A 26,907-nucleotide genomic window follows, 5' to 3' on the forward strand; every position below is an offset into this window, starting at 1 on the left:
TAAAGTCTTGAACAACTTTATAAAAACATTGGTGCTGTACTTTTGAATGCAGTTCTAGCCATAACACTATAGGAAGGATGTGATTGCACTGGAGATGTTGCAGGGAGATTCACCAGGATGTTCCCTGGAATGGAATGGTTCAATTATGAGAAGGGATAGGTTTGCTCTTCTTGGAGCAGACCTGATTCAGGTTCAAATCATAAACACCAGAAAGTCTGCAGATGCTGGAAATCCAAAGCAACACACACAAAATGCTAAAGGAACTCAGCAGGTCAGGCAGCATCTATAGAAATTAACTGATAGTCAACATTTTAGGCCAAGGCCCTTCTTCAGGACTGGAAAGGAAGCCGGAAGAGGCCAGAATAAAAAGATAGGGGAAGGGGAAAGAGGCTAACTGGAAGGTGGTAGATGAAGCCATGTGCGTGGGAAAGGTCAAGGGCTGGAGAAGAAGGAGTCTGATGGGAGAGGAGAGTGAACCATAGGAGAAAGAGAAAGAGGAGGGCACCCAGGGGCAAGTAATAGGCAGGTGAGAAGAAGTAAAGGTTTCAAAATCTTGAAATGAATAGATAGGTGGATGATATGAAACATTTTTCCAAACAGAGGTGTTTAAAACCAGAGGGCATAGGTCTAAGCAAGTAAGATATCTAGAGAGGATCTGAGAAATGTCTTGTTTTCCCCACACAGAGAGTGGCTACAATCTGAAACACACAATCCAAAAAAGGGGTGGAGGCAAGTTCCCTTACAAAATTTAAGAAGCATTTGGCAAGTCATTCAATTGTCTTAAAGATAAGCAAGGGCAAACTGCTAATAAGTGGGAAGAGTATAGACAGGTACTTGAATGGTCAGCATTGACATAGAGGGCTGAAGGGACTACTTCTGTGCTGTATGATTCTACAGAGTGAACTGAAAGCATCATCAAAAGGGCAATGAGAATGTTGATCTCACTAGCACCGAGAGAGGCTAAGGTAAACAGTTTAGATGCATTCATGTTGCGGTTGGATAAGTATTCAAGAGCACATGAAAACAAGGGAAATGCTGATAGGCTGACATTAAAAAGAATAGAAGATGGCTTGAGGGAAGCAAAGTAACCAGCACAGATTGGTTAGGCCAAATGATCTGTTTCGATGCTGTGTGCTCAGTGTAGCCTACTTCTAATACAACAATTTCCCTAGAACTGCTATTTGTCCCTCCTATTATATGGAAAGCCATATTACCTTCTGCCAGTCCCACACTCTTTCCCTTTTTTAGGAATTGAAAGTGAGCTGTGGGATCAGTCCACTGATTGGGGCAAGTGAAGTTATCCCCACTGTTGCAACAGCCTAGTGATTGAGGGGTAATAACCTGGTGGTGTGGGTGCTGCGGCTTTTGTACCTTCTTCCTGGTGGCAGCAGCGAGAAGAGAGCATGAACAACAGGAATTCTGCAGATGCTGGAAATTCAAGCAACACACATCAAAGTTGCTGGTGAACGCAGCAGGCCAGGCAGCATCTCTAGGAAGAGGTACAGTTGACATTTCAGGCTGAGACTCTTCGTCAGGACTAACTGAAGGAAGAGTTAGTAAGAGATTTGAAAGTGGGAGGGGGAGGGGGAGATCCAAAATGATAGGAGAAGACAGGAAGGGGAGGGATGGAGTCAAGAAGCTCTGTCGGCCAGAGAAAGCAGGATCTCCCAGTGGCCACACATTTTAATTCCACATCCCATTCCCATTCTGACATGTCTATTCACGGCCTCCTCTACTGTAAAGATGAAACCACACTCAGGTTGGAGGAACAACACCTTATATTCCGTCTGGGTAGCCTCCAACCTGATGGCATGAACATTGACTTCTCTAACTTCCGCTAATGCCCCACCTCCCTCTCGTACCCCATCTGTTATTTATTTATATACACACATTCTTTCTCTCACTCTCCTTTTTCTCCCTCTGACTATACCCCTTACCCATCCTCTGGTTTCCCCCCCCCTTGTCTTTCTCCCCGGACCTCCTGTCCCATGATCCTCTCATATCCCCTTTGCCAATCACCTGTCCAGCTCTGGCTCCATCCCTCCCCCTCCTGTCTTCTCCTATCATTTTGGATCTCCCCCTCCCCCTCCCACTTTCAAATCTCTTACTAACTCTTCCTTCAGTTAGTCCTGACGAAGGGTCTCGGCCTGAAACGTTGACTGTACTTCTTCCTAGAGATGCTGCCTGGCCTGCTGCGTTCACCAGCAACTGAGAAGAGAGCATGAGCTGGGTGGTGCGGGTCTCTGATGATGGATGCTGCTTTCCCGTGACAACACTCTGTGTAGATGTGTTCCCTGGTGAGGAGGGCTTTATCCAGGATGGGCTGGGCCATATCCACTACCTTTTGTAGGATTTTCTGCAACATGTACATGTTGCACACAGCAGCTCACCTACACTTAAAATAAGATCAGCGGCCTTACACTATACTGAGGCAGAGGTGAAGTTAATTGATTCAATCATCCAGCACTGAGAAATAACTTGAAATTTTGACATTCTTAATTGAATATAGATTGAACCTCTAACTGGATCTGTAAGTAGATTCCCTTTTGGTGTGGTTTTGAGTTAAGAAGCCCAGAAAAGAGTTCAGTTCTATTTCCAGCCGACATGGTTTAGTTAAGTGAATGGAAATTCTGGGGGAATGGGATCACTGGAATTGATTTTCATATACAGTAGAAAACTAGAGAATAAATGGGTAAAAAAAGCAATCAGTTATTGATTCTTAAATGATCTGGATTTGGATAGTAAACAAAAAATTAGACAGTACGTAATGAAATCCATTCCCAAAAGTTACCACTAATACAATCAAATGTGCTTATTACATATTCTAACTTAGGAGCTTGGTATATTGAGGATGTTGTCTCCATTGTAAAGTTACTTTTCATCCTTCATGATCCAGAGATGTAAGTTTTGCTTATATCTAAATGAATTACCATGTGACATAAGAATCATACCAAAGCAGTTTTAAATCTGTAAACAAATTACTGTATATATTAGACATGCTGACACATGCTTTCTGTATTTTTGAAGAATGCAGTTAGAAAATAAAGATTATGCAAGACTACATTCTACCCAGATAATTATCAGAATCAGTTTTTATTATGAATAAAGAATAAGATCATGTACCTGCTTTGTTATTCAAAAATGTTGTTAGATACATTGGGGTTGACATGACACTTTAAGCATATTTGCATATTAAGCATATCTCCAATAGGATATTGTTCATAATTTGACTTAGGGCTACTGCAGTGCCATGTGAAGGGGAATTTTAAATATTGAGCAGAGAAATGGGTGGTGGTGACATTCTCATGAACTTTGGAGACCAAGGGGATGTTGGAGGTGAGTGCCAACATTAAAGTCAAGACAACATGGTAACAGTTGGCCTTTATGGAGAGCAGGATGATTTGTAAGAGAAAAAGAACAAGTGACAATGGCGTTTAGCATATGATAAGAAGGAGAAACAAAGCCCAAGGGGAGCAGCAGCTGTGTCATGGCAAAAGGTGGAGAGAGCAGGCGAGTCATGGGGAAACAACAGAAAGATGGAGGACTGTTATGGGAATGTTGGTGGGTGGCCAAGTGGTTAAGGTGTTGGACTAGTGATCTGAAGGTTGTCAGTTCAAGCCTTAGCTGAGGCATCGTGTTGTGACCTTGAGCAAGGCACTTAACTACACATTGCTCCTGCACGTTTATAGCCCAGCGGCAGCGGTTGGTGCAGTATGGACAAGACAAGAATAGATAAGATTTAATGCAGCAATAGTAACTACATAGTTCTGAACTCTGCAATAAATAAATCCATAAGTTTTTCATACTCACCTGCATTTTGCTCAATACTTTTAAAGCTTTCTATGCACGTAAGATTATTTATTATTACTACCAGAACTTTAGTCAATATAAGAAAAAATAAACTGTTTTACCTGGCCATAAATCCTTGGTCCTACTTTCCACTTGTATCACTCGCGCAGTTGTTTGTTTCTGCTCTGTTACCGCTACGTCATCACCCTAAATCAATGTCCAAAAATAATGTGATCTAAATCACTTTTCCAAACGCTCTGAATAAAAAAGTGGTTTTTATTAAGAATTCGATTCTGATTTGGATATTTTACATGTCAATCTCATACATTGTTCATTTATGCAGGCTAAATAATATCCTCACTTTAAAAAAAAATCACATTAGATTGAAGATACACACATACACGCACACACTGCAATGCATAACAAAAGGAAAATCTACTGTTTGACTGTCTGAATAAAAGCATGATCAGAATGTCATCAAGTCAGGTTAGATTATCATGTTCCATTATTATTGCAGTGGAGTTAAGAGGGTAAAATGGTTGATTCATTGACAAGGTAATAAGAATACAAAATTTTCTGTAATATAGCTTAATTATGTACATAATGTAATTGCACAGCAAGGAATCTAAAATTATAAGAATAGAGAACTGCAGAGAGCATTACACTTTTCATTGAAGTACAGGTCAACTTTGGAATTATTCCCTTACATTTAGTTAAATCAGTAGAACACCCTTTCAATGAGATGAACCGCCCCTGCCCCAGAACTGGAGACTTGTTTAAGGTCAAGTTAGATTATTACATCATGAATAGATTATATAAAAAATTATTTAGATTTGTTCCATGTAGAACTTGGCTCACTAATATGGATTTCTGATGCAATCATGAAGAAGGCACACCAGTGGCTAAGCGTTATTAGGAATTTGAGGAGATTTGGTAGGTCACCAAAGGCTCACTAATTTCTACAGATGTACCATGGAAAGCATTCTAACTGTTTTCATCGCCACCTGGTATGGAGGATTCAATGCACAGCATTGAAAGAGGCCTCAGAGAGTTGTGAACTCAGCAACTCCATTATAAGCACAAGCCTCTCCACCACTGAGGACTTTCTGAAGGTGGTATCCCAAGAAGACCAACACTCAGCAATTTAAGAACAGCTTTCTAACAGCCATTGGATTTGTAAATGGTCCATGAACACTACCTGACTACCTCTTTTGCACCATTTATTCATTCATTTTGAATTGTAACATTGTAACTTTTTACATCTTGTACTGTACTACTGCCATAAAACAAGACGTATCATGATATGTGTCAGTGATTACAAACCTGATTCTGAGATTCTAAAGTGTGCTACCTTTTCGAATTGCATTACTTTTAGTCTGTGAATTTCCAGTGAACTACAGCAGATCTCTGAAACTGGATTGCACAGAACTTATTTACTGCACCTTCACCTTGGGTTCTTTGTTCATCTATCTTTTCTAACTGATGGATTGAAAATTATAAGAATACTGCATTTCCTAGTGAACATATTTAGACTGATTTCTTTTGTCTACAGAGTTCTGGATATATTACACACAGCAGATTACCAAACCTTTACAGAACTTGCCTTATATTCATTGATTCTACTTCTTAAAGAGCAGGTTATCCATTTTGTCAGATTATCACTCAAGTAAAGTTGAAAATCCATCTCACTAATATACTGGAGTATCAAAACCACATTCTCCATATATTATGTCTTTAAAGTTCCATGTTACATCACAGAGAATGTCAATAATAGCTACGATGATGGAAACAACTTTGGACAAACCAGCCAGTCTGGAGCTTAGAACTGCCCATGCCCAGGGTCTGCTCCAAATTATTAATTTTTGCTCAGTGTGGGTGTCTGTTAGATTTTCCATAGAAAATCCTACTGAGGTACATCACAGCTTTAAACGCCCAGGACCTCAAGAAGAGAAATTCGGAACAAGATGGCACCAACTAACAAGGGTAACATCCTTCAGACAGTTTATGGAAGTACTTCTTTCACTTTGTTCATTTCATCTTTCCCTTTCAAATGCGGTTGTGCTACTGTTGGAGACCACGATCTACATTTTGGTGGTGCGCTTTCAAGACGATTAAGCAATTTGGAGCTTTTCTGTCTCCGAGGGAGTTCGACAAGGTTTTGAGTAAGGTGTATGGCCTGGAGGCAAAGAAGGCTGGAGATGGGGTCTGAGCCTATGATAGATTCCACTTCTTGCCAATCCCGCTGATTAAAGCTTCAAGGAAGATTGATATACAGTGAGGTTAAGGACGGAAGGTGGGCGGGTGTTCAGTGCCATCTATCTGCATGTGACCGGTCTCATACTTGTCCCGGAGAAAAATGCCTGCATATGAATGGTCTGTCTTTGCCTCTCGTTTGACGCTGCTGGAGTCCTGGGCCTTGGGTAGGTTTAGTTGATGCGGTTTGTGGATTGGACTTTGTTGTTCGTGTTATGATTTGTTTTTGCTTTCTGATTGCTCTTTTTTGTTGCTGTTTTGTGCGATTTTGATTGGGGTGGGCAGCTGCTGCAGCCTACAGATAGCAAGCGATGTGGCACTGGATTGAACTGAACTAAGCTGAATGAAAACGCCTGGACACTTTTGATGTCTTTGTGGTTTGGTGTTTAGTATTCTGTGTTTTTTGCTCTCTTTTTGGCATTAGTGCAATTTGTTCTTTTCTTTAGCGAGTTGGAAGTTTGATGTTTTTCTTTAAATGGATTCCATGGTTTTCTTTGTTTCGTGGCTGGCTGTGGGAAGATGAATCTCGGGGTTGTGTACTGCATACATCATCATCATCATCAGGTGTCATGCCCAGTTTGAGCTTTCACTGCCATGGCCCAGACACTCCAGTTTCAGGTCAAGTGGATCAATTCATTGGTATTCATTTCCAATTCTCTGGCTGCTGTCTCCATCATCATTTGTCTTTGTCTTCCTCTTGCTTTCTTCCCTTCAATCTTTCCCATAATTACTGTGCATTCTAACTCCTCTTTCCTAATCACATGTCCAATGAAGTTACGTTGCCTTTTCATGATCTCATACATCATTTCTCTTTTTGTGTTTGCTCTGTTCATGACATCCTCGTTAGATATTCGTTTCCATAGAACCATAGAAACTACAGCACAGAAGCAGGCTCTTTGGCCCTTCTTGGCTGTGCCGAACCATTTTCTGCCTAGTCCCACTGACCTGCACACGGACCATATCCCTCCATACACCTCCCATCCATGTATCTGTCCAATTTATTCTTAAATGTTAAAAAAGAACCCGCATTTACCACCTCGTCTGGCAGCTCATTCCATACTCCCACCACTCTCTGTGTGAAGAAGCCCCCCCAATGTTCCCTTTAAACTTTTCCCCCCTCACCCTTAACCCATGTCCTCTGGTTTTTTTCTCCCCTTGCCTCAGTGGAAAAAGCCTGCTTGCATTCACTCTATCTATACCCATCATAATTTTATATACCTCTATCAAATCTCCCCTCATTCTTCTACGCTCCAGGGAATAAAGTCCTAACCTATTCAACCTTTCTCTGTAACTGAGTTTCTCAAGTCCCGGCAACATCCTTGTAAACCTTCTCTGCACTCTTTCAACCTTATTTATATCCTTCCTGTAATTTGGTGACCAAAACTGAACACAATACTCCAGAGTCGGCCTCACCAATGCCTTATACAACCTCATCATAACATTCCAGCTCTTATACTCAATACTTCGATTAATAAGGGCCAATGTACCAAAAGCTCTCTTTACGACCCTATCTACCCGTGACGACACTTTTAGGGAATTTTGTATCTGTATTCCCAGATCCCTCTGTTTCACTGCACTCCTCAGTGCCTTACCATTAACCCTGTATGTTCTACGTTGGTTTGTCCTTCCAACGTGCAATACTTCACACTTGTCAGTATTAAACTCCATCTGCCATTTTTCAGCCCATTTTTCCAGCTGGTCCAAGTCCCTCTGCAGGCTCTGAAAACCTTCCTCACTGTCTACTACACCTCCAATCTTTGTATCATCAGCAAATTTACTGATCCAATTTACCACATTATCATCCAGATCATTGATATAGATGACAAATAACAATGGGCCCAGCACCCATCCCTGTGGCACACCACTAGTCACAGGCCTCCACTTTGAGAAGCAATTCTCTACCACCACTCTCTGGCTTCTTCCATCGAGCCAAAGTCCAATCCAATTTACCACCTCTCCATGTATACCTAGCAACTGAATTTTCCTAACTAACCTCCCATGCGGGACCTTGTCAAAGGCCTTACTGAAGTCCATGTAGACAATATCCACTGCCTTCCCTTCATCCACTTTCCTGGTAACCTCCTCGAAAAACTCCAACTGATTGGTCAAACATGACCTACCATGCACAAAGCCATGTTGACCCTCCCTAATAAGCCCCTGTCTATCCAAATGCTTGTAGATTCGGTCTCTTAGTACTCCCTCCAATAACTTACCTACTACTGACGTTAAACTCACCGGCCTATAATTTCCCGGATTACTTTACGATCCTTTTTTAAACAACGGAACAACATGAGCCACTCTCCAATCCTCCGGCACTTCACCCATAGACAGCGACATTTTAAATATTTCTGCCAGGGCCCCCGCAATTTCAACACTAGATTTCGTCCATAATATTCTTTGCATCCTCCTCAAAAACCACATCTCTGCTGCTACAATTTGTTTCCTCATATTACTAGATATTGTCCAACATCCTGAGACATATAACATAACAGGATAAACGTAACATTTCAGTACCCTGAGGTGGGTTGTCACGCCTAGTTTAGTATTGGTCAGTATACTCTTCATTCTCGTAAAGGTGTCTTTTGCCGTCCCTATTCTTCTTTTGATGTCCAAGTCGCACCTGCCATCTGATGTCACCCAGCTTCCTAAGTAGCAAAAGTTCTTTACTTGTCTTATGTCTTCTCCATTTATTCTCAGCCTGCAGATAGGATTCTCCTTTTTTGGATATCACCAAACATTCTGTCTTTTTGCAATTGATAGATAGACCCATTTTTGCACTTTCTTCAACAATTATATCAATTAAGTTTTGTAGTTCTTCCTCCATACCTGCAATTAACACAGTGTCATCTGCATATCTAAATTATTGATGTTTTCACCGCCAACTTTGATTCCCAAGATGTCTCTTATTTTTTGTAATATTGTTTCACTGTACACATTAAATAAATCAGGGGAGAAAACACACCCTTGTCTAACACCTCTCTTGATTTTCATAAACTGACTCACTTCTCTATCTATTCTTACAGCGGCAGTTTGTTCCCAGTACAGTTTTCTGATTAGGCGGAGGTCTTTTGAATCTAGATCTAGAGTTTTCTGTAATATTTCAAATAACTTATTGTGCTTCACTTTATCAAATGCATACATACTTTGACAATAAATGTACTTTAAATCCTTGAAGAAACTGCAGAGAGTTGTCAACACAACTCAGTCCAAACGCAAACAAACTTCTCCTCCACTGACTCCCTCTACACTTCCTGTTGTCTTGGGAAAGCAGCCAACATAATTAAGGACCCCTTCCACTTCTCCCACATTCTCTCTTCTTCACTCTTCCATCAGGCAGAAGACACAAAAGCCTAAGAGCATGAATCACCAAACTCAGGGATAGCTTCTATCCTACTATTATTAGACTCTTGAATACTTATGCTGCTGATCTTCCCTCATCCCTCCAGTCGATGCCATGACAATTCCCTTTCAAATGAACCCCAATAACCTAACCTGTGACCTACCAGACTTCTTCCATTTGCTCCACAAAAAGTGAAAGCAGTCAAGTCAAGGCCTTTGTGCACGTTTAAACTGATTCTACAACCTAGAGTCCTCCAGTCAATACAAATCTCAATGCAGTAGAACTGTTTGCACAGAACATGGATTGACTCTCTGTCTATTACCTTTTATGCAGCATTGCCAGCACAATTTATAACTAACACACGACGCCCTAAATATTAGACCCAAACAGGAATCCTCTTAAACCTAATGAGACCAAATGCTTTTCATTCAACATAGACATAAAAAACAGTGAGAGATTCAATAGATGTTTTGAAACAAACTTAACCCTAACCCTAATATTGAAATAATTAAAAACCAGGGCGAAATACTTGTAACAGCAGGGAACCAGTAAAATGAATTACCACATATTACAAATGTCAGATTATAAGCCACAATTTTCAAATGTCTTGCAACCCTAAAGCTAACACATTCATGGGTCTTGTTTTCACAAACCTGCACACTTCTTTGCATTGAAAAGGGACCAATGATGGGCATTTCAGCACAAATGGGATTTCATGGAGTGACTTTCATCGGAAATGAAGTTTCTGTAAGTTTTTGTGTTACAATAAAATTTTATTATAGAAGTCATCCATGTCCACAAAACAAATTAATAAAAATCATGTCAGATAGGATATTTTGTAGCAACCCCCCCACCCCCACCCAGCTCTAACTTTCAATGTCTTTCTGTTTCTTATTCCGGTCTATTTAGAATTTTTAGCCACCATAAAATGCACAATCAAGGTTAAGAGAGAAAAGCATTTGCTAACATTTCACGCAATACACATCAAAGTTGCTGGTGAACGCAGCAGGCCAGGCAGCACCTCTAGGAAGAGGTACAGTCGACATTTCAGGCCGAGACCCTTCGTCAGGACTAACTGAAGGAAGAGTGAGTAAGGGATTTGAAAGTGGGAGGGGGAGGGGGAGATCCAAAATGATAGGAGAAGACAGGAGGGGGAGGGATGGAGCCAAGAGCTGGACAGGTGATTGGCAAAAGGGATACGAGAGGATCATGGGACAGGAGGTCCGGGAAGAAAGACAAGGGGGGGGGGACCCAGAGGATGGGCAAGAGGTATATTTCTTCCCGGACCTCCTGTCCCATGATCCTCTCGTATCCCCTTTTGCCTATCACCTGTCCAGCTCTTGGCTCCATCCCTCCCCCTCCTGTCTTCTCCTATCATTTTGGATCTCCCCCTCCCCCTCCAACTTTCAAATCCCTTACTCACTCTTCCTTCAGTTAGTCCTGACGAAGGGTCTTGGCCTGAAACGTCGACTGCACCTCTTCCTACAGATGTTGCCTGGCCTGCTGCGTTCACCAGCAACTTTGATGTGTGTTGCTTGAATTTCCAGCATCTGCAGAATTCCTGTTGTTTGCTAACATTTCACAGTGTTATTTAAATTTTGCCTGTTCATTGTATGCTGAAAGTACATTAAATCCTAAATCTCTGAATGACTTTCAAATTGCTCCAAATAATACTTAATTCTTGTTTAAATATCCAATTACAACAGGAATAAGAGGCTTAAGGCTTCTTGGATCGTTACCTGTCCCTGATTGCCCACCACAAGAGTCTTCCAGGGCACAACTTTCACCTGTTGTGCCGAGACTGGGTATACTTCAAGATCCCCCAAGGTCAGAGGTCCATAGCTGGCTTCAGACTCTCTTCCATTCTTTTCTAAAAAAAAGAACCACTCGTACTATAAAAATAATTCAAAGTATCAAAAATCATATAGCATACTGTGTGATGAAATACTGGATTGCTGAATTAGTAACAAATCCTGCATCTCCCAAACTACCCACATCTGCTGTTATTCTAACAAATTGCGACATAAATTCTTACCGAAGATTGGAGATGTAGCAGTCTAACTTACAATGGTTTGTTGCCAATTACAGTTAATTGGGACACATCGGGACCAGTAATTTTGGCCCGTTTAAGTCATAGTCATAGTCATAGTCATAGTCATACTTTATTGATCCCAAGGAAAATCACTCCTTTTTGAATACAAATGTTACAGTTGCACCAACCAAGAATAGAGTATAAATATAGCAATATAAAACCATAAAAATTAAATAATAATATTTAAATTATGCCAGGAAACAAGTGCAGGACCAGCCTATTGGCTCAGGGTGTCTGACCCTCCAAGGGAGGAGTTGTAAAGTCTGATGGCCACAGGCAGGAATGACCTCCTATGACACTCTGTATTGCATCTCGGTGGAATGAGTCTCTGGCTGAATGTACTCCTGTGCCCAACCAGTACATTATGTAGTGGATGGGAGACATTGTCCAAGATGGCACGCAACTTGGACAGCATCCTCTTTTCAGACACCACCGTGAGAGAGTCCAGTTCCATCCCCACATCATCACTGGCCTTACGAATGAGTTTGTTGATTCTGTTGGTGTCTGCTACCCTCAGCCTGCTGCCCCAGCTTCCTTAAGCAGCCGTCCCAATTAGCCCAAGTTTCATGGAAATAGTTAAAAAGGTATACAAAAGACTGTTTAACTGAGCAACAAATTATGTATTTAAATGAAATACAGAACAAATTAGAAAACTACAATACTGTAAAACTGTATTAGTGCCTAAAAGTTTTTGACAGAGAAATTCATCTAATGCATCTTCTTTTGATTGAATGTAAATGAACAAGATCAGTGCAGACACCCAGAGTAGATAATGACTGCCTTCACATAATACACTTCACGATTGCATCCTCCAAATCTTCAAAGTTCCTAACTTGTTGGAGTAGTGATATAATGTCATTTCAGTCCTGGTTGTTACAAACAATTCCAAGCCTGAATGCTTGAAAATGCAGTAAGCAAAACAGTTCTGAAATGTCTTACTACTTATTTCCCGCCAACTATCAGTGATAAAAAATCACTCCTTTTTGAATACAAATGTAAGCAACTGATGCTATTTAAAAACTGTTCATTCTACACATAATGTGATGTCTACGGCCATACAAGTGCACACGTTTAACACTAGTTAGAAACTGTTTGGCAACATGTCCTGCCCCAATTAAGTAGCATAGTATTCCAAACAAAACCAAGGGGATCCCAACTATTTTCTCAATTGATTTTTTGTTTTTTAAAAGTTGTCCCAAATAAGCAGCTGCCCTGAATAACTGATGACCCAATTAACCAGAATTCACTATTAGCAAAGCTACAACTGAATTTAAAGCAGATTAACAATCGCCTTAATTAGTGCTGTTAATGAACGCATTTTTTACTACAATACGTTGGACAAAAATTTATTACTGCAAACATGAAGCAACATCTGTACTAATATAGGAGGCATGATTAAAATGTGCATCAAATTTTAGTCAACATTTGCTCTGGCATCATAAGTTCATTAAAAATACATTGGAAAGGACATAGCTTGGAAAGAAAAGCAAACAGGCCATGAATTTATTGGTAGGGTTGGTGCAGCTATTATGTAATACTTATGCTGTTTTCTTTTGAGAAAATATGCACGTTGCCAAAAATGGATCAGTTTTACAATGACAGATTACTGATCATGAATTAAATTTTTTGAGCTATTCTCAAGTTGTATAAACCAAAGCCCCCTTAGCTTTGCCTTGATGAAATAGAAGAGACCTTAGAGGTCATTTTCCTACATCTTTAGATTTCTATATCGGGACTTGAGGCACAGGACATCCTAATGTCACTATTTCTTGTATTTTATAGCCTCTTTTCATTGTCATTATTTGAACTCAATATTTTCAAAATACCTATCTGAAAAGAGAAACATTTCCATAAATTTACTTTTGAAAACATGCAAGGACAATTGCTTCACAGCATCAAACTTTATTTTTGGCACATTATTAACCAAAATAATCACTTTTAGAATCTTGATTGTATTCGATCCTCATTTTCTTCTATCCAAATTGCTTAGTGATTTTCAATGGCCATAATTAGATTTTAATGTTATGCCATGCTGATTAGATTCCAGAAATTTTAGCATGCATAGCTTTTCATAAGATCAGTGTAATTACCCATCAGAAGTTTTGAAACATTCCTGATCAAAGAAATTCCATAACTCACATTGCAGAAGACAGCTTAATAAAGCCTCAGTCCCACTATTATTGTAACAAATTTCCTCCGTGATATATCTAATTAGCTTTAACTGCACTGTGTAAGTTACACATGTTTGGGCACGGACTATGGTTAGTTGAAGAATCATATTGGGCTATTATAAATCCTATTTTACAATAAGAAGTGAATAACTTTGTTACAAAAACAGGAATTTCCACAGGTATAGTGGGCATTTAATAATCTGCTTTACAACATAAGAACAGTTTTTATCCTCTCTTGACTCTCTTAAAGTCAAGTGCTGCTGTGAAAATTCTCTAACATGTTTAAAGCAATTGGACAGAACTACCAAAGGGATGGTCAGCAGCTATTTTGTAAGTAGTTTCAACTGTCATACATACAATTTACCCATCTCTCAGCGTACCTGAGGAATTCCCGATGGAGTTCAGCAGTCAACTTGAATGGTTTTCATACCATGCTGCTGGCCTTGAAGACCACGTAACACATCCTTGCATTTACTGATTCTGTTAGTTCTTAAAGACATACCCCTCAGACCTTAAACAAGTGTCTATAGCCAGTAGTTTGATATATTGCTCTTTGAAAACAGCAGAGCCAGTAACTTTATGACAAATGCAGTTTAAAATGCAGCTACAATGTCCTCTTACTTGCAATGTGCAATATACTTTCCTTTGGGAAAGGACCCAGGACATCTACTCTATAACATGCGAGTTGGTGGGAGGGGAGGAAGGTGGTTGGATCATTTTTGAATTTAATCTTCTTTCCTTCCAATAAATATACTCCACTAAGGCTTTTTCCATAAATGGATTTTTAGGTTGACCTGTTTTGCTAAGTTTCTCATACCTCCTTTGTGTGTTGACATTGCTGGCATTGTCAGGATTGATGGTCACAAGAGAGTTTAGACTGATGTCAAGCGTGTTAGATAACACAAATGCATTAATTATTGGAACCGAGTATGACAGTTTCCTCAATGAGCTGAACACATACAGTGAAAATGGTAAGGTGTAACTTACAAATACAAATTTAAATTGGATGTGATCTCTGGATGTGATCTATATGGATTTTAGTAAGGCATTTGACAAAGTTCCACACAGTAGGCTTATTCAGAAAGTTAGAAGGCATGGGATCCAGGGAAGTTTGGCCAGGTGGATTCAGAATTGGCTTGCCTGCAGAAGGCAGAGGATTGTGGTGGAGGGAGTACATTCAGATTGGAGGATTGTGACTAGTGGTGTCCCACAAGGATCTGTTCTGGGACCTCTACTTTTCGTGATTTTTATTAACGACCTGGATGTGGGGGTAGAAGGGTGGGTTGGCAAGTTTGCAGATGACACAAAGGTTGGTGGTGTTGTAGATAGTGCAGAGGATTGTCAAAGATTGCAGAGAGACATCGATAGGAAGCAGAAGTGGGCTGAGAAGTGGCCCAATTTAGAGTTTAAGTAGAGTTTAAGTGTTTGTGAACAGCCAGAGGTCATGGTCCATGTCGGTACCAATGACATGGGAAGGATGGGTGACAAAGTTCTGCAAAGTAAGTTCAGGAAGTTAGATGCTAATTTAAAGTGTAGGACCTCCAGGGTTGTAATCTCAGGATTGCTACCCATGTCATGTGTTAATGACACCAAAAATTGGAAGGTCATACAGTTTAACATGTGGCTAAGGAGTTGGTGCGGGATGGAGGGCTTCAGATTTTCGCATCATTGGACACTCTTCTAGGGAAGATTGGATTCTTTACAGAACGGATGGTTTGCACTGTTTTGCGCGTGTTGCACAGGCAGGTTAGTTGAGTTGCACGGGGATGGGATCCAGAGCGCCAGAACAGATGGAGGAGTGGTTGTGGAGAAAGATGTTGTTAAACCTACATACAAGGTCAGGAATCAAAAGGTCAAGCATGCTGAGACTAATGTTCTGAGTTGCATATACTGTATTTCAATGCAAGGAGTATTGCAGGAAAGGTGGATGAGCTTGGACCATGGATCAGCATGTGGAATTATGACAATCAGAAGAACACCATTAGTGAGACTTGGTTGCAGGAGGGGTGGAACTGGCAGTTAAAAATTCAGGGTTCCATTGTTTTATACAGGGTAGATGGGAGGGGTTAAAGGGGGAGGGGTGGCATTACTAGTCAGGGAAATTGTCTTGGTAGTGCTCAATCAGGGCAGACTGGAAAGCTCATTTATTAAGGCTTTATGGGTAGAACTGAGAAATAAGAAAAGTATGATCACGTTAATGGGATTGTATTATAGACCACCTAACAGTCCATGGGATTTAGAGGAGCAAATTTGTAGAGAGATCGCAGACTATAGCAAGAAACATAGGGTTGTGATAGTAGGTAATTTCAGCTTTTCACATATTGACTGGGACTCCCAAACTGTAAAAGGGCTGGAAGGGAAAGAATTTGTCAAATGTGTTCAGGAAAGTTTCCTTCATCAGTACATAGAAGTCCCAGCTAGAGGGAGTGGTGACATTAGATCTCCAATTAGGGAATAAGACAGGGAAGGTGACAGAAGTTTGTGCAGAAGAACACTTTGCATCCAGTGATCATAATGCCACCAACTTCAAGGTAATTATGGAAAAGGAAAGGTCTGGTCCTTGGGTTGAGATTCCAAATTGGAGTAAGGCCAATTTTGATGACATCAAATGGATTGGGACAGGCTGTTTTCTGGCAAGGATGTAACTGATAAGTGGGAGGCCTTCAAAAGTGAAATTTTGAGAGTACAGGGTTAGTATGTTCCTGTCAGAATAAAAGGCAAGGACAACAGCTTTAGGGAGCCTTGGGTTTTCGAGAGATATTGAGGCCCAGCTTTTATGCATCTGTATTTACTCTGAAGACGGACACAGAGACGATAGGTTTGAGGCAATGCAGTAGCAGGGTGAAGTACCCTATACGGATTTCAGAGGAGGAGGTACTTGCTGAATTGAGGCAAATTAGCTTGAATAAATCCCCAGGGCCTGACAACGTGGACCCTGTGAGAGGCTAGTGCAGAAATTGCAGGGGCCCTAGCAGCAAAATTTAAAACATCCTTCGCCATGAGTGAGGTGCTGGGGTATTAGAGAACAGCTAAAATTGTTCCATTGTTTAAGGAAAGCTCTACAAATAAGCCAGGAAATTAAAAGTTGGTGAGTCTGACATCAGTAGTGGGAATGGATATTTCAGTATTTGGATAAACAGGGATTGATTAGGGATAGTTAGCACAGCTTTGCATATGGTAAGTTGTATCTAACTCATTTTTTAGAATTTTTCAAGGAAGTCACTAGGAAGGTTGATCAGGTAAGGCAATGGATGTTGCCTACATGGACCATAGCAAGGCCATTGACAAGGTCCCTCATGGGAAGTTGGTCAAGAAGGTACAGTCACTTGGCATTCAAGATGAGCTAGCAAATTGGATCTCACATTGACTCTGCGGAAGAAGCCAGAGAGTGGCTGTAGAAGGTTGCCTCTCTGAATGGAGGCCTGCGATTAGTGATATGCCACTGGGATCGATGCTGGATCTATTGTTGCTTTTCATCTATAACCTTAAGACCATAAGATATAGGAGCCCAATTAGGCCATTTGGCCCATCAAGCCTTCATCATGGCTGATCCAATTTTCCTTTCAGCCCAAATGTCCTGCCTTCTCCCCATATCCCTTCATGCCATCTATATCAACAACCTGTGGTAAACTGGATCAGCAAATTTGCATATGACACCAAGATGGCGGGGGAGGGGGGAGTGGACAGTGAGGAGGAGTATCAAAGCTTGCAGCAGGCTCTGGACTAGCTGGGAAAATGGGCTAGAAAATGCAGATGGAATTTAATGTAGATAAGCGTGAGGTGTTGCAATTTGGGAGGACCAACCAGAGTAGGTTTTACACAATGAGTTTGAGGGCACTAAGGAGTGCAGAAGAACAGAGTGATCTGGGATTATAGATCCATAATTCGTTGAAAGGTGTGTCACAGGTGAATAGGGTCATAAAGAAATCTTTTGGCTTATTGGCCTTCATAAATCAATGTATTGATTACAGGAGTTGGGATGCTATGTTGAAGTTGTATAAGACATCAGTGAGGCCTAATTTGGAATATTGTGTGCAGTTTTGAGTATTTACCAATAGGAAAGATGTAAATAAGATTGAAAGAGTGGAGCAAAAATTTACAAGAAAATCACCAGGATTTCTGGACCTGGGTTAGAATGAAAGCTTGAATAGGCTAGGACTTTATACTCTGGAATGTAGAAAATTGATAAGAGATTGACAGAGCTATTTGAAATTATGAGGGGTATAGATAGGGTAAATGCAAAATAACTTTTTCCACTGAGGTTATTTGAGTTTACAACTTGAGGTCATGGGTTAAGGATGAAAGGTGAAATGTTTAAGGGGGAACATGAGGGAGGGGGAACTTCTTAAGAGGGTGGTTAAAGCGTGGAACAAGCTGCTAGCACAAGTGGTGGATGTGGGGTTGATTTCAACATTTAAGATAAATTTGGAAGGGTGTATGAATGAGAAGGGTATGAAGGGTTATGGTTTGGGTGCAGATCGATGGGATTAGGTAGATTAATGTTTTGGCACAAACTAGATAGGCTGAAAGGCCTGGTTCTGTACTGTAGTGTTCTATGACTTCTATTATAACTAATAAAGTGGTCACTGAGTGTTTTGCCTGCACCTCCTGAGATTATACATGGAATCTACTGGAGGTTTCAAGGTAATCTATTAGTGATTTCAAGAGAAGAGAATGGTGAAAGTTGTCAAAAGCATTTAACCTTGTCTGTTACTTCCTTACTGAATACGTAGTAATACAAAAACAAACTAAGGCACAATTTTCATATACAAACTGGCAAAGAACAGTGCCTTACTCTGGGTTACTAGGCATACCTTCTAGCTAGGATGCACTAAGAGATGTCAAACAAGTGTAGTAAAGTAGGGGTAAAATTACAATGGAGAAATCATTTCTACCAATGTACTCAGCTCCAATCAGTATCCAAATGAGAAAAGATATCTTGTTTATTGAACTCCGAAGCTCGAAGAAATAAACAAAACACAGTTTTGATGCATGCCAGACAATAGATAAGTAGAACAGAATTTACTTTTTCCAAATGACCATATTCAAAAAATAGCTAGTTTGCACTGATTACCTGTTTGAGTATTGAATTGCCCAGGTGATGGTGAGCGTCTTGCTTGTGGCATTTTTACGTAATTATTTATTGAGAAGCAATTGATGTTTTGTGGCTGTCCAATCAGGATGCTTTCTGCTGCTTTCGTAAGTCTGGGCATTTGGCCTTCACTAATCTGTCCTGTGCTGCTATCATTATCAGAGTTCTAAGTGACAAAAAGAAAATAACACACAAGTAAAATCTTGAAGGGGAAATAATAAACCGAAGCACAATGTAACAGCCTCAGTAACCATAGATATAAAGTGTTGAGTTTCATATTAATAGTTCACACTGCATCATTTATGGTGGGCATGAAACATTTCTAAAACGGATTATTTTATCATTATCAGATGTTCATATACAGCTCATAACATAAATTCCTATTTGCACTGTCAGAGTAATACAGTTTAACCACAGAAAAAAAACATCTGCATTGTATTAGAACATAGAAGTTAACCCAGTACAGCATGAAAACAGGCTCTTCAATCTATGAACTAATTAAGCAAATGATACCTAATACCTTTTGTTTACACAGGATCCATATCCCTCCTTTCCTCACATTCATGTGCCTATCTAAGAGCTTTTTAAATGCCACTATTGTATCTGCCTCCACCACTAACCCTGGCAGTGTATTCCAGGTACTCATCACTTTCAGTATTAAAAAACAGCACTGCACATCTCCTTTGAACTTCCCCCTTATCACCTTAGATGCATACCTGTATTACTAGGCCATTCAATTATTAAATTATGTTTGTTAAATATTGAATTTATTTTATCATTGTTAAAATTTGTTTTTAATTATTGTTGTTTTCCAACAGTTTCTAAATGTCTGATCATTTTATCATAGTTTAAGATCATTTATAGCTGTTCTCCCTGGTTAATAATAGAAGTATTAAACGCCCACACCAATACTATGTAGAATAAATTACACTGATCTGATAACATAGTCACTTCTCTGAAGAAAATGCAGCTGGCTACAGTTTGACTGTCATTGACAATGGAAACACCTGAAAAAACTCTAAAAATTCCAGTCCTGATGTTGGGTCTCGGCCTGAAACGTTGACCGTTTACTCCCATCCATAGATGTTACCTGACCTGCTGAGTTTCTCCAGCACATTGTGTGTATGCTCTAGATTTCCAGCACCTGCAGTACCTCTTGTGACTAAAAATTGATACCTTTTGTAACTACATATTAAATTTGTCATTATTTGATAAAAACACATATCACCTTCAATATCCCAAGAGCAAACATAAAATTTGCCAGAGATATCACTCAGTCACATAAGACGATTATGTCCTCGCTGTACGGCAGAGATAAGTCATGTACTGCTCCTAGTCTACATTACACGTTTTAATTTAGAGATACAGCACGGAACAGGCCCTTCTGGTCCACCAAGCCACGCTGCCCAGCAACCCACTGATTTAACCCTAGACTAATCACAGGTCAATTTACAATGACCAATTAACCTACTAAACAGCACACCTTTGGAGTGTGGGAGCAAACTGAAGCACCTGGAAGAAACCTTTGTGCACACATGAAGAACGTACAAATTTTCTTACAGAAGACTCTGGGACTGAACTCCGAGCTCCGATGTTCCAAGCTGTAATAGCGTCACACTAATCACTACGCTACTAATGTACCACTATAAATGAGGCTTCACATACTTCTTAATATTTTTACAGGGCAATTGTCGGAGCAATATCTGGATTTAGAGCACAGCAATGATCACACACCAGGCCAAAATTTTTAAGTTACAGGTCATTGAGAAATTATTATGATGCACAAAATGTGCGAACTCAGCATTTAATCATTCTTAATGTGCTCTTTGACAAGTTTTATGAAATGGGTAACACACATCAAAGTTGCTGGTGAACGCAGCAGGCCAGGCAGCATCTGTAGGAAGAGGTGCAGTCGACGTTTCAGGCCGAGACCCTTCGTCAGGACTAACTGAAGGAAGAGTGAGTAAGGGATTTGAAAGTTGGAGGGGGAGGGGGAGATCCAAAATGATAGGAGAAGACAGGAGGGGGAGGGATGGAGCCAAGAGCTGGACAGGTGATAGGCAAAAGGGGATACGAGAGGATCATGGGACAGGAGGTCCGGGAAGAAAGACAAGGTGGGGGAGACCCAGAGGATGGGCAAGAGGTATATTCAGAGGGACAGAGGGAGAAAAAGGAGAGTGAGAGAAAGAATGTGTGCATAAAAATAAGTAACAGATGGGGTACGAGGGGGAGGTGGGGCCTTAGCGGAAGTTAGAGAAGTCGATGTTCATGTCATCAGGTTGGAGGCTACCCAGACGGAATATAAGGTGTTGTTCCTCCAACCTGAGTGTGGCTTCATCTTTACAGTAGAGGAGGCCGCGGATAGACATGTCAGAATGGGAATGGGATGTGGAATTAAAATGTGTGGCCACTGGGAGATCCTGCTTTCTCTGGCGGACAGAGCGTAGATGTTCAGCAAAGCGGTCTCCCAGTCTGTGTCGGGTCTCCTGACGAAGGGTCTCAGCCTGAAACGTTGACTGCACCTCTTCCTACAGATGCTGCCTGGCCTGCTGCGTTCACCAGCAACTTTGATGTGTGTTGCTTAAATTTCCAGCATCTGCAGAATTCCTGTTGTTTATGAAATGGGTGATCTCCAGACAGTTTTGTAAATTATAAGTACACACAAAATACACAGATCAAACAATGTGGTGGTGGAAATATATCAGCGGCTAAAATCTATCCAAAGAAAACAATTTATTGCAAATCTATTTGAATTGTTTATTTATACTTCCAAGATTATAATTCAGATTAACTCCCAATGCACTATATTGGTATTTAGAATTGTATTTCTTCCGTAATTTAGTCATTCGATGCCATTTATATGAATTAACTTTGCTCCTGAATCAAGTACAATTTGCAATGATGTTAACTTAATGATATTATGCATTACTAATACAATGAAGTAACTTGGTTTGGGCACTTACTGTTAACAACGTACACAATACCACAAACATATGTATGGTTGACATGGAAAGGCCACATAGTTCATGAAAGAAATTGCAAAAAGACCTCCCAGAATTATTAAAGAATCAAAAGTCTAGCAATACTAAGGAATTGAAGGTATTAAGTATTTGCCAGAAAAAATCACTCTGAATAGTTAGTGAAGTTGAAAGGCAATGGTTTGACAACTCATGACCCAGAATTTTGAAAGAGGTGTTCAAAGAGACATTGAATGCTTCAGTTGTCATCTTCCTAATTCTATATTCTTCAATAGGTTCTGTTTCAACTGGGGGTAGCAAGAGCAACTCCATAATTTCATGTAAGTATCTATCTGTTAACTTATCATTAGGAGAGAAAACACAGAGGACATAGGAACAGAATACCTTGAAAAGAATCATAGGATTACTCAGAATTGGCAAGGATTTACGAAACGAAAATTATGCTCGATTAGTCTACTCAGTCTGATGATGTGATTAGTTGTATAGATAAGGAGGATGAAGGCAATATGATGTATTTAAGATTTTGGAAATCTTGCACTATTGGATTGGATGGAATTGGGGATAATATATTCTCATGGACTGAGAGTTGCCTACTGAATGAAAAAAGAACAAAGATCGTGAATAAATGGATCCTTATCAGATGGCAGGCAGAGGCTTGTGGGCATTATGGGTATCAGCACCTGTGTGCCTACCAGCTATTCGCAGTTTGTATCAATGATCACGCTGAACGGACTATATGTTATATTTCCAAGTGTGCTGATGATATTAAACCAGGTGAGATTGTGAGTACAAGGGAGGGTGTAAAGAGGTTTTGAGGATTATATGAACAAACTGAGCGAATGGTGAAGAACAAAGTAGTATGTAATGTGAAAAAAAGAGTATTAAGTTAACTACTTGAGTGTACAAGCTGGAAAAAAAATCATATTTTAAATGTGACACTGGGTGGTGCTGATGCTCAAAAACAAACTTAGATGTATTTTGACACAAGTCACTTAAAGCCAACATATAGATGAAACAAGCTATTAGGATTCATTTTTAGAGTTTAGGTCCAGAAAGACAGACCTTTTGCTGCACTTGCAGACAATGCAGCTGAAGTACAGTTTTAGTCTCCTTCGCTAAGAATGGCTGTTCTTGAAGTGAAAGTTCATGGGATTGATTCCATGGACTGTAGGTACACTGAATGAGGAGATTGAGTAGACTAGACATATTCATGTTTAGAAAAATGAGAGGAAATCCATTTGAAATGTGAAAATTTATACAGGGCTTGACAGTTTGGATATAGGAAAGTGGTCTCCCCTTCCTGCAAAGTCTTTGAAGAAGTTGTGGACTGTTTAGGTTTGAGATGAGAAACCTGCAGAGTGAGGTAAACAGAGTCCAGTCCTCACTTCCTTCTATCCAGTCTATCATTACAGTGCACTGCTTCAGGAAGGCTAATAGTCCCATCAAGGATGGATGGATTCCATTTTCTCTCTTCTACCTTCTGGAAGAAGTTCCAGGAGTTTGAAAGCCTGGATGACCAGATGAAGGAGTATTTCTTTCTCCACTACTTTCAGACTTCTGAACTAATCACTTCTTTCACTTCCCCTTCCTGATGGAGCTGCCAGGTTGTTGGATTATTAATCCTACCTCTCTCCATCACTTTGTCGTTGTCACTTCAGCATATCCTTTTGCAGATGCAGTGGTCATGCTTGAATCTGTGCTGCGTCAGGGGTTGGCTCCTGCAGACCGTCTCTGCCATCAGTACTGCCTTTGTCTGCAGCTGACTCAGTGCGAGGAAAGCTGATTTGCTTTAGTGTGGTACTTCAAATCACACTACAATCTTGCATCATTCTGTTACTTTGTGCTCATTACTCTATTTATGCTATTTATTACTATCCTGTATCCTGTTACTCTGTGCGCTTCACGTGAGCAAGAGATTTCATGGTGTACGTGATAATTAACCAAACTGGATTGGAATCTGAATTTCTCTACTTAGAGGGTGGTGAGTTTTTGGAATTCCACAACCCCAACAACTGCGGAAGTTCAGTGATCGAGTTTGTTCAAAATGGAATCAAAAGATATTTGAATACTAAGAGAATCAAGTGATGTGGGGGTGGTGAAAAGGAAAATTATGTTGATGTAGAAGATCAGTCACAACATTGACAAATGGTGGAGCAGACTTGCAGGGCTGGATAGCATCCTGCTGTGTTACACATCTTGTTACATTCTTAAATCTGCCCAACAGTTACGATGACTGGGTATTCACAAGACATAGGAACAAAAATAAGACATTTGGCTCAACAAATCTGTTCTTCCATTCAATTACGGCGGATTTTCCCTCTCAACCACATTCTCCTGCTTCCTCCCTGTAACCTTTCATGCCCTTTCTAATCAAGAACCTATCAACCTCCACTTTAAATGACTGGGCAATGAATGCCACAGATTCACCAAACTCTGGCTGAAGGTATTCTTCCTTATCTCTATTCTGAAGGGGCTTCCTTTTATTCTGAGGCTGTCACCTCTAGTCTTGGACTCTCCCACTATTGGAAACATCAACTCCACGCCCACTCTATCAAGGCCTTTCAATATTCGGCAGGGTTTAAGTTCAACTTTAATTGTCATTTAAGCATACACATGTATACAGCTAAAAGGAACAGTGTTCCTCTAGGACCAAGGTGCAAAGCACAGTACACAGTATCACACACAGCACACAACACAAATAGTTACAATAGCACATACAGTCACAAAATAACATTAGCACAAGTCCCTGAATGGCGTAGCCCGAAGATTGATGGCGTATAGGATGTTGTCCTGAAGCCACATTTCTGCAAGAAGGATGAAGGAATTCCTCATCTCACACTGGGTTAGCTGCAGACGAAAGCAAATCAGCTTTCTTCGCTCTGGGCCAGCTGCAGACAAAGGCAAGCCACCATGTCTCCCAAGGAGCGAACACTGGAGGGCAGCACCGACAGCAGAGATAGACGGCAACGGACAACCCCTGACCCAGCACGGATTCCAGAATGCCTGCCGCACCTACATTCTCTCCCCCACCGCCCCGGCATCTCCTCCCCTGGGTGGCTGCCACAGGTGACACCATGGCATGAGGACCCGAGGCCATGCAGCTCACCCACCATCAATCACGCCAATGAACCAATGAACGAGACTTGTAGTATTTTATATTACCAGTGTCCAAAGATCACGAGAAAAACACTTAAGACACATAGTTGCACCATTTCAATGAGAATCCCCTCTCACTTTTCTCAACTCCAGCAACTTCAGGTACAGAGCCATGAAATGCTCCTCATACATTAAACCCTTTCATTCCTGTGATCATTCTGGTAAACCACTTCTGGACCCTCTCCAATGCCAGCACATCCTTTTTTACATATGGTAAAATTAGTGGTAAAGAGAATATAAAGAGGTCACAAAGTGGGCTAAAATCTGGCAATGTGCAAAAATGTGCAAATCTCTATTTTGGCAGGGAAAAGAAAAGCATATTACCTAAATGGTGAGAGGTTTTGGAGCTCAGAGATATGGAGGGATTGGAGTGGTCCAGTGCATGATTTGAAAAAAAGTTTTTGCGCAGGTACTGCAAGTACTGAGGAGAGCAAAGAGAATTTCATTGTTTATCACTAAGGGAATCAAAGTAGAGAGTTTGTACAAAGACTGTGTGGTCTCAGTAATACTCTGAGTGCAGAAATATCCTTGCTAACCATTGAGTACCATCTATCCTAATCACAATACCAACACTGGATTTGTATCCTTCTATGCCTTGTTAATTCGTGCTCAGCCAGTTCCCTAAATGTTGTGAAATACCACCCCCCCACTACTATTTCTGGCAGTACACAGATTGCAAACATCATCCCAGTGAAAAAAACTTCCCCAGATTGCCTTTAACCCCCTTACTCCTCAATTTAAACCAATGCCTCATTTTTTTAGACATCTTTCTTATGGAGAAATCTTTTCTACTTTCCTCTGAATCTGTGCCCCCCATAATTTTGTGTACCTCTGTTAGGGCACCCATCAGCCTCTGCTCCATGGAAAGCAAACCTAGCCTATCCAGTCTCTCCTCCTAACTGAACCCTTCTATCCCAGACAACACACCGGTCAATCACTGCTACATCACCTTCATCTCCTTTTTTAAGGATTGATTTTAATGTGTTGGAAGCAGCTCAGAAGAAATGAAATTGACTAACACCTTGAGTAGGCACATGGTCCTACAAGGAATATTTACACAGGCTAAGATGAATAATGCTGGAGTTTAGAAGAGTGAAACTGAAATACAAGCGTTTGTATATGAACGCCTGAGCAATCTTGACAAGGTGGACAAGTTCACTTGTGTGAAAACACAGAACTAGGGGTCACTGTTCAAAACTAAGGGTTGTCCATTTAATACAGAAATATTACTTCTTTTCTCTTAGATAGTGGTGAGTCTTTGAATTTCTCTTTCTCAAAGAGAAGTGGAAGAAATCTTTGCATATTCTTAAAGTAGTGTAATACATGGTGAGCAGAGAGGTGCAAGGTTAAGCCATAATTGACATTACAATCAAATGAAGCATCAAACTGGTAAATTGATTTACTATTGTCACATGTGCTGAAGTACAGTGAAAAACTAATCTTGCAGACAATCCATACAGATCAATTCATTACAACAGTGCACTGAAGTAGTACAAGGTAAAACAAGAGAGAATGTCTGGAGCAGTGGGATGTTTCATCATGCTGGCCGCTTTACAGAGGCACTGAAAAGTATAGACAGAATCCATGGAGGGGAGGCTGGTTCCCATCATGTGCTGAACTGTTGTCTACAACCCTCTGCAGTTTCTTGTGGTCATGGGCAGAGCAGTTGACATTCCAAGCTGTGATGCATCCAGATTGGTGCATTGATAAAAACTGGTGAGGATCAAAGGAGATATGTCAAATTTCTGTAGCCTTCTAAGAAAGCAAAAGTGCTGGTGACAGGCTGTTGGTGATGGTCACTCCTAGTGACTTGAAACACTTAAACCTCTCAACTTCAGCACCAAGTACAGAAATATGTGTACTACAACTTGACACAGTCCCGACCGTTAATTCCCCATTTTCTGCTAATTCCCTTTGATGATGGCATACCTGGTTTTCATCAAGACCTGCAGCTTAAGAACCCCAGCTTTACATCCACTAGTTGCCAGATCGTTGGTTTTGCCTGTGTGGTAATTAACGTTTCCCGGCCGCTTAGG

The 26,907-nt window shown here is 40.6% G+C and overlaps 1 protein-coding gene across 1 annotated transcript in view; it reads right to left on the bottom strand.

The window, feature by feature from the left end:
- The window catches only part of kiaa0586 (KIAA0586 ortholog), a 551,477-nt gene that overhangs the window by 52,061 nt on the left and 472,509 nt on the right, over nt 1-26,907 (bottom strand). The window contains exons 28-30 of the mRNA XM_072267986.1: nt 18,720-18,903; nt 11,122-11,252; nt 3,912-3,996 (exon numbers count right to left, since the gene is read on the bottom strand). Of these exons, the coding sequence (XP_072124087.1) occupies nt 3,912-3,996; nt 11,122-11,252; nt 18,720-18,903 (400 nt within the window). The remainder of the gene's footprint in view (nt 1-3,911; nt 3,997-11,121; nt 11,253-18,719; nt 18,904-26,907) is intronic.

This window comes from Mobula birostris, chromosome 1, assembly GCF_030028105.1.
Source record: "Mobula birostris isolate sMobBir1 chromosome 1, sMobBir1.hap1, whole genome shotgun sequence".
Taxonomy (NCBI): Eukaryota; Metazoa; Chordata; class Chondrichthyes; order Myliobatiformes; family Myliobatidae; genus Mobula; species Mobula birostris.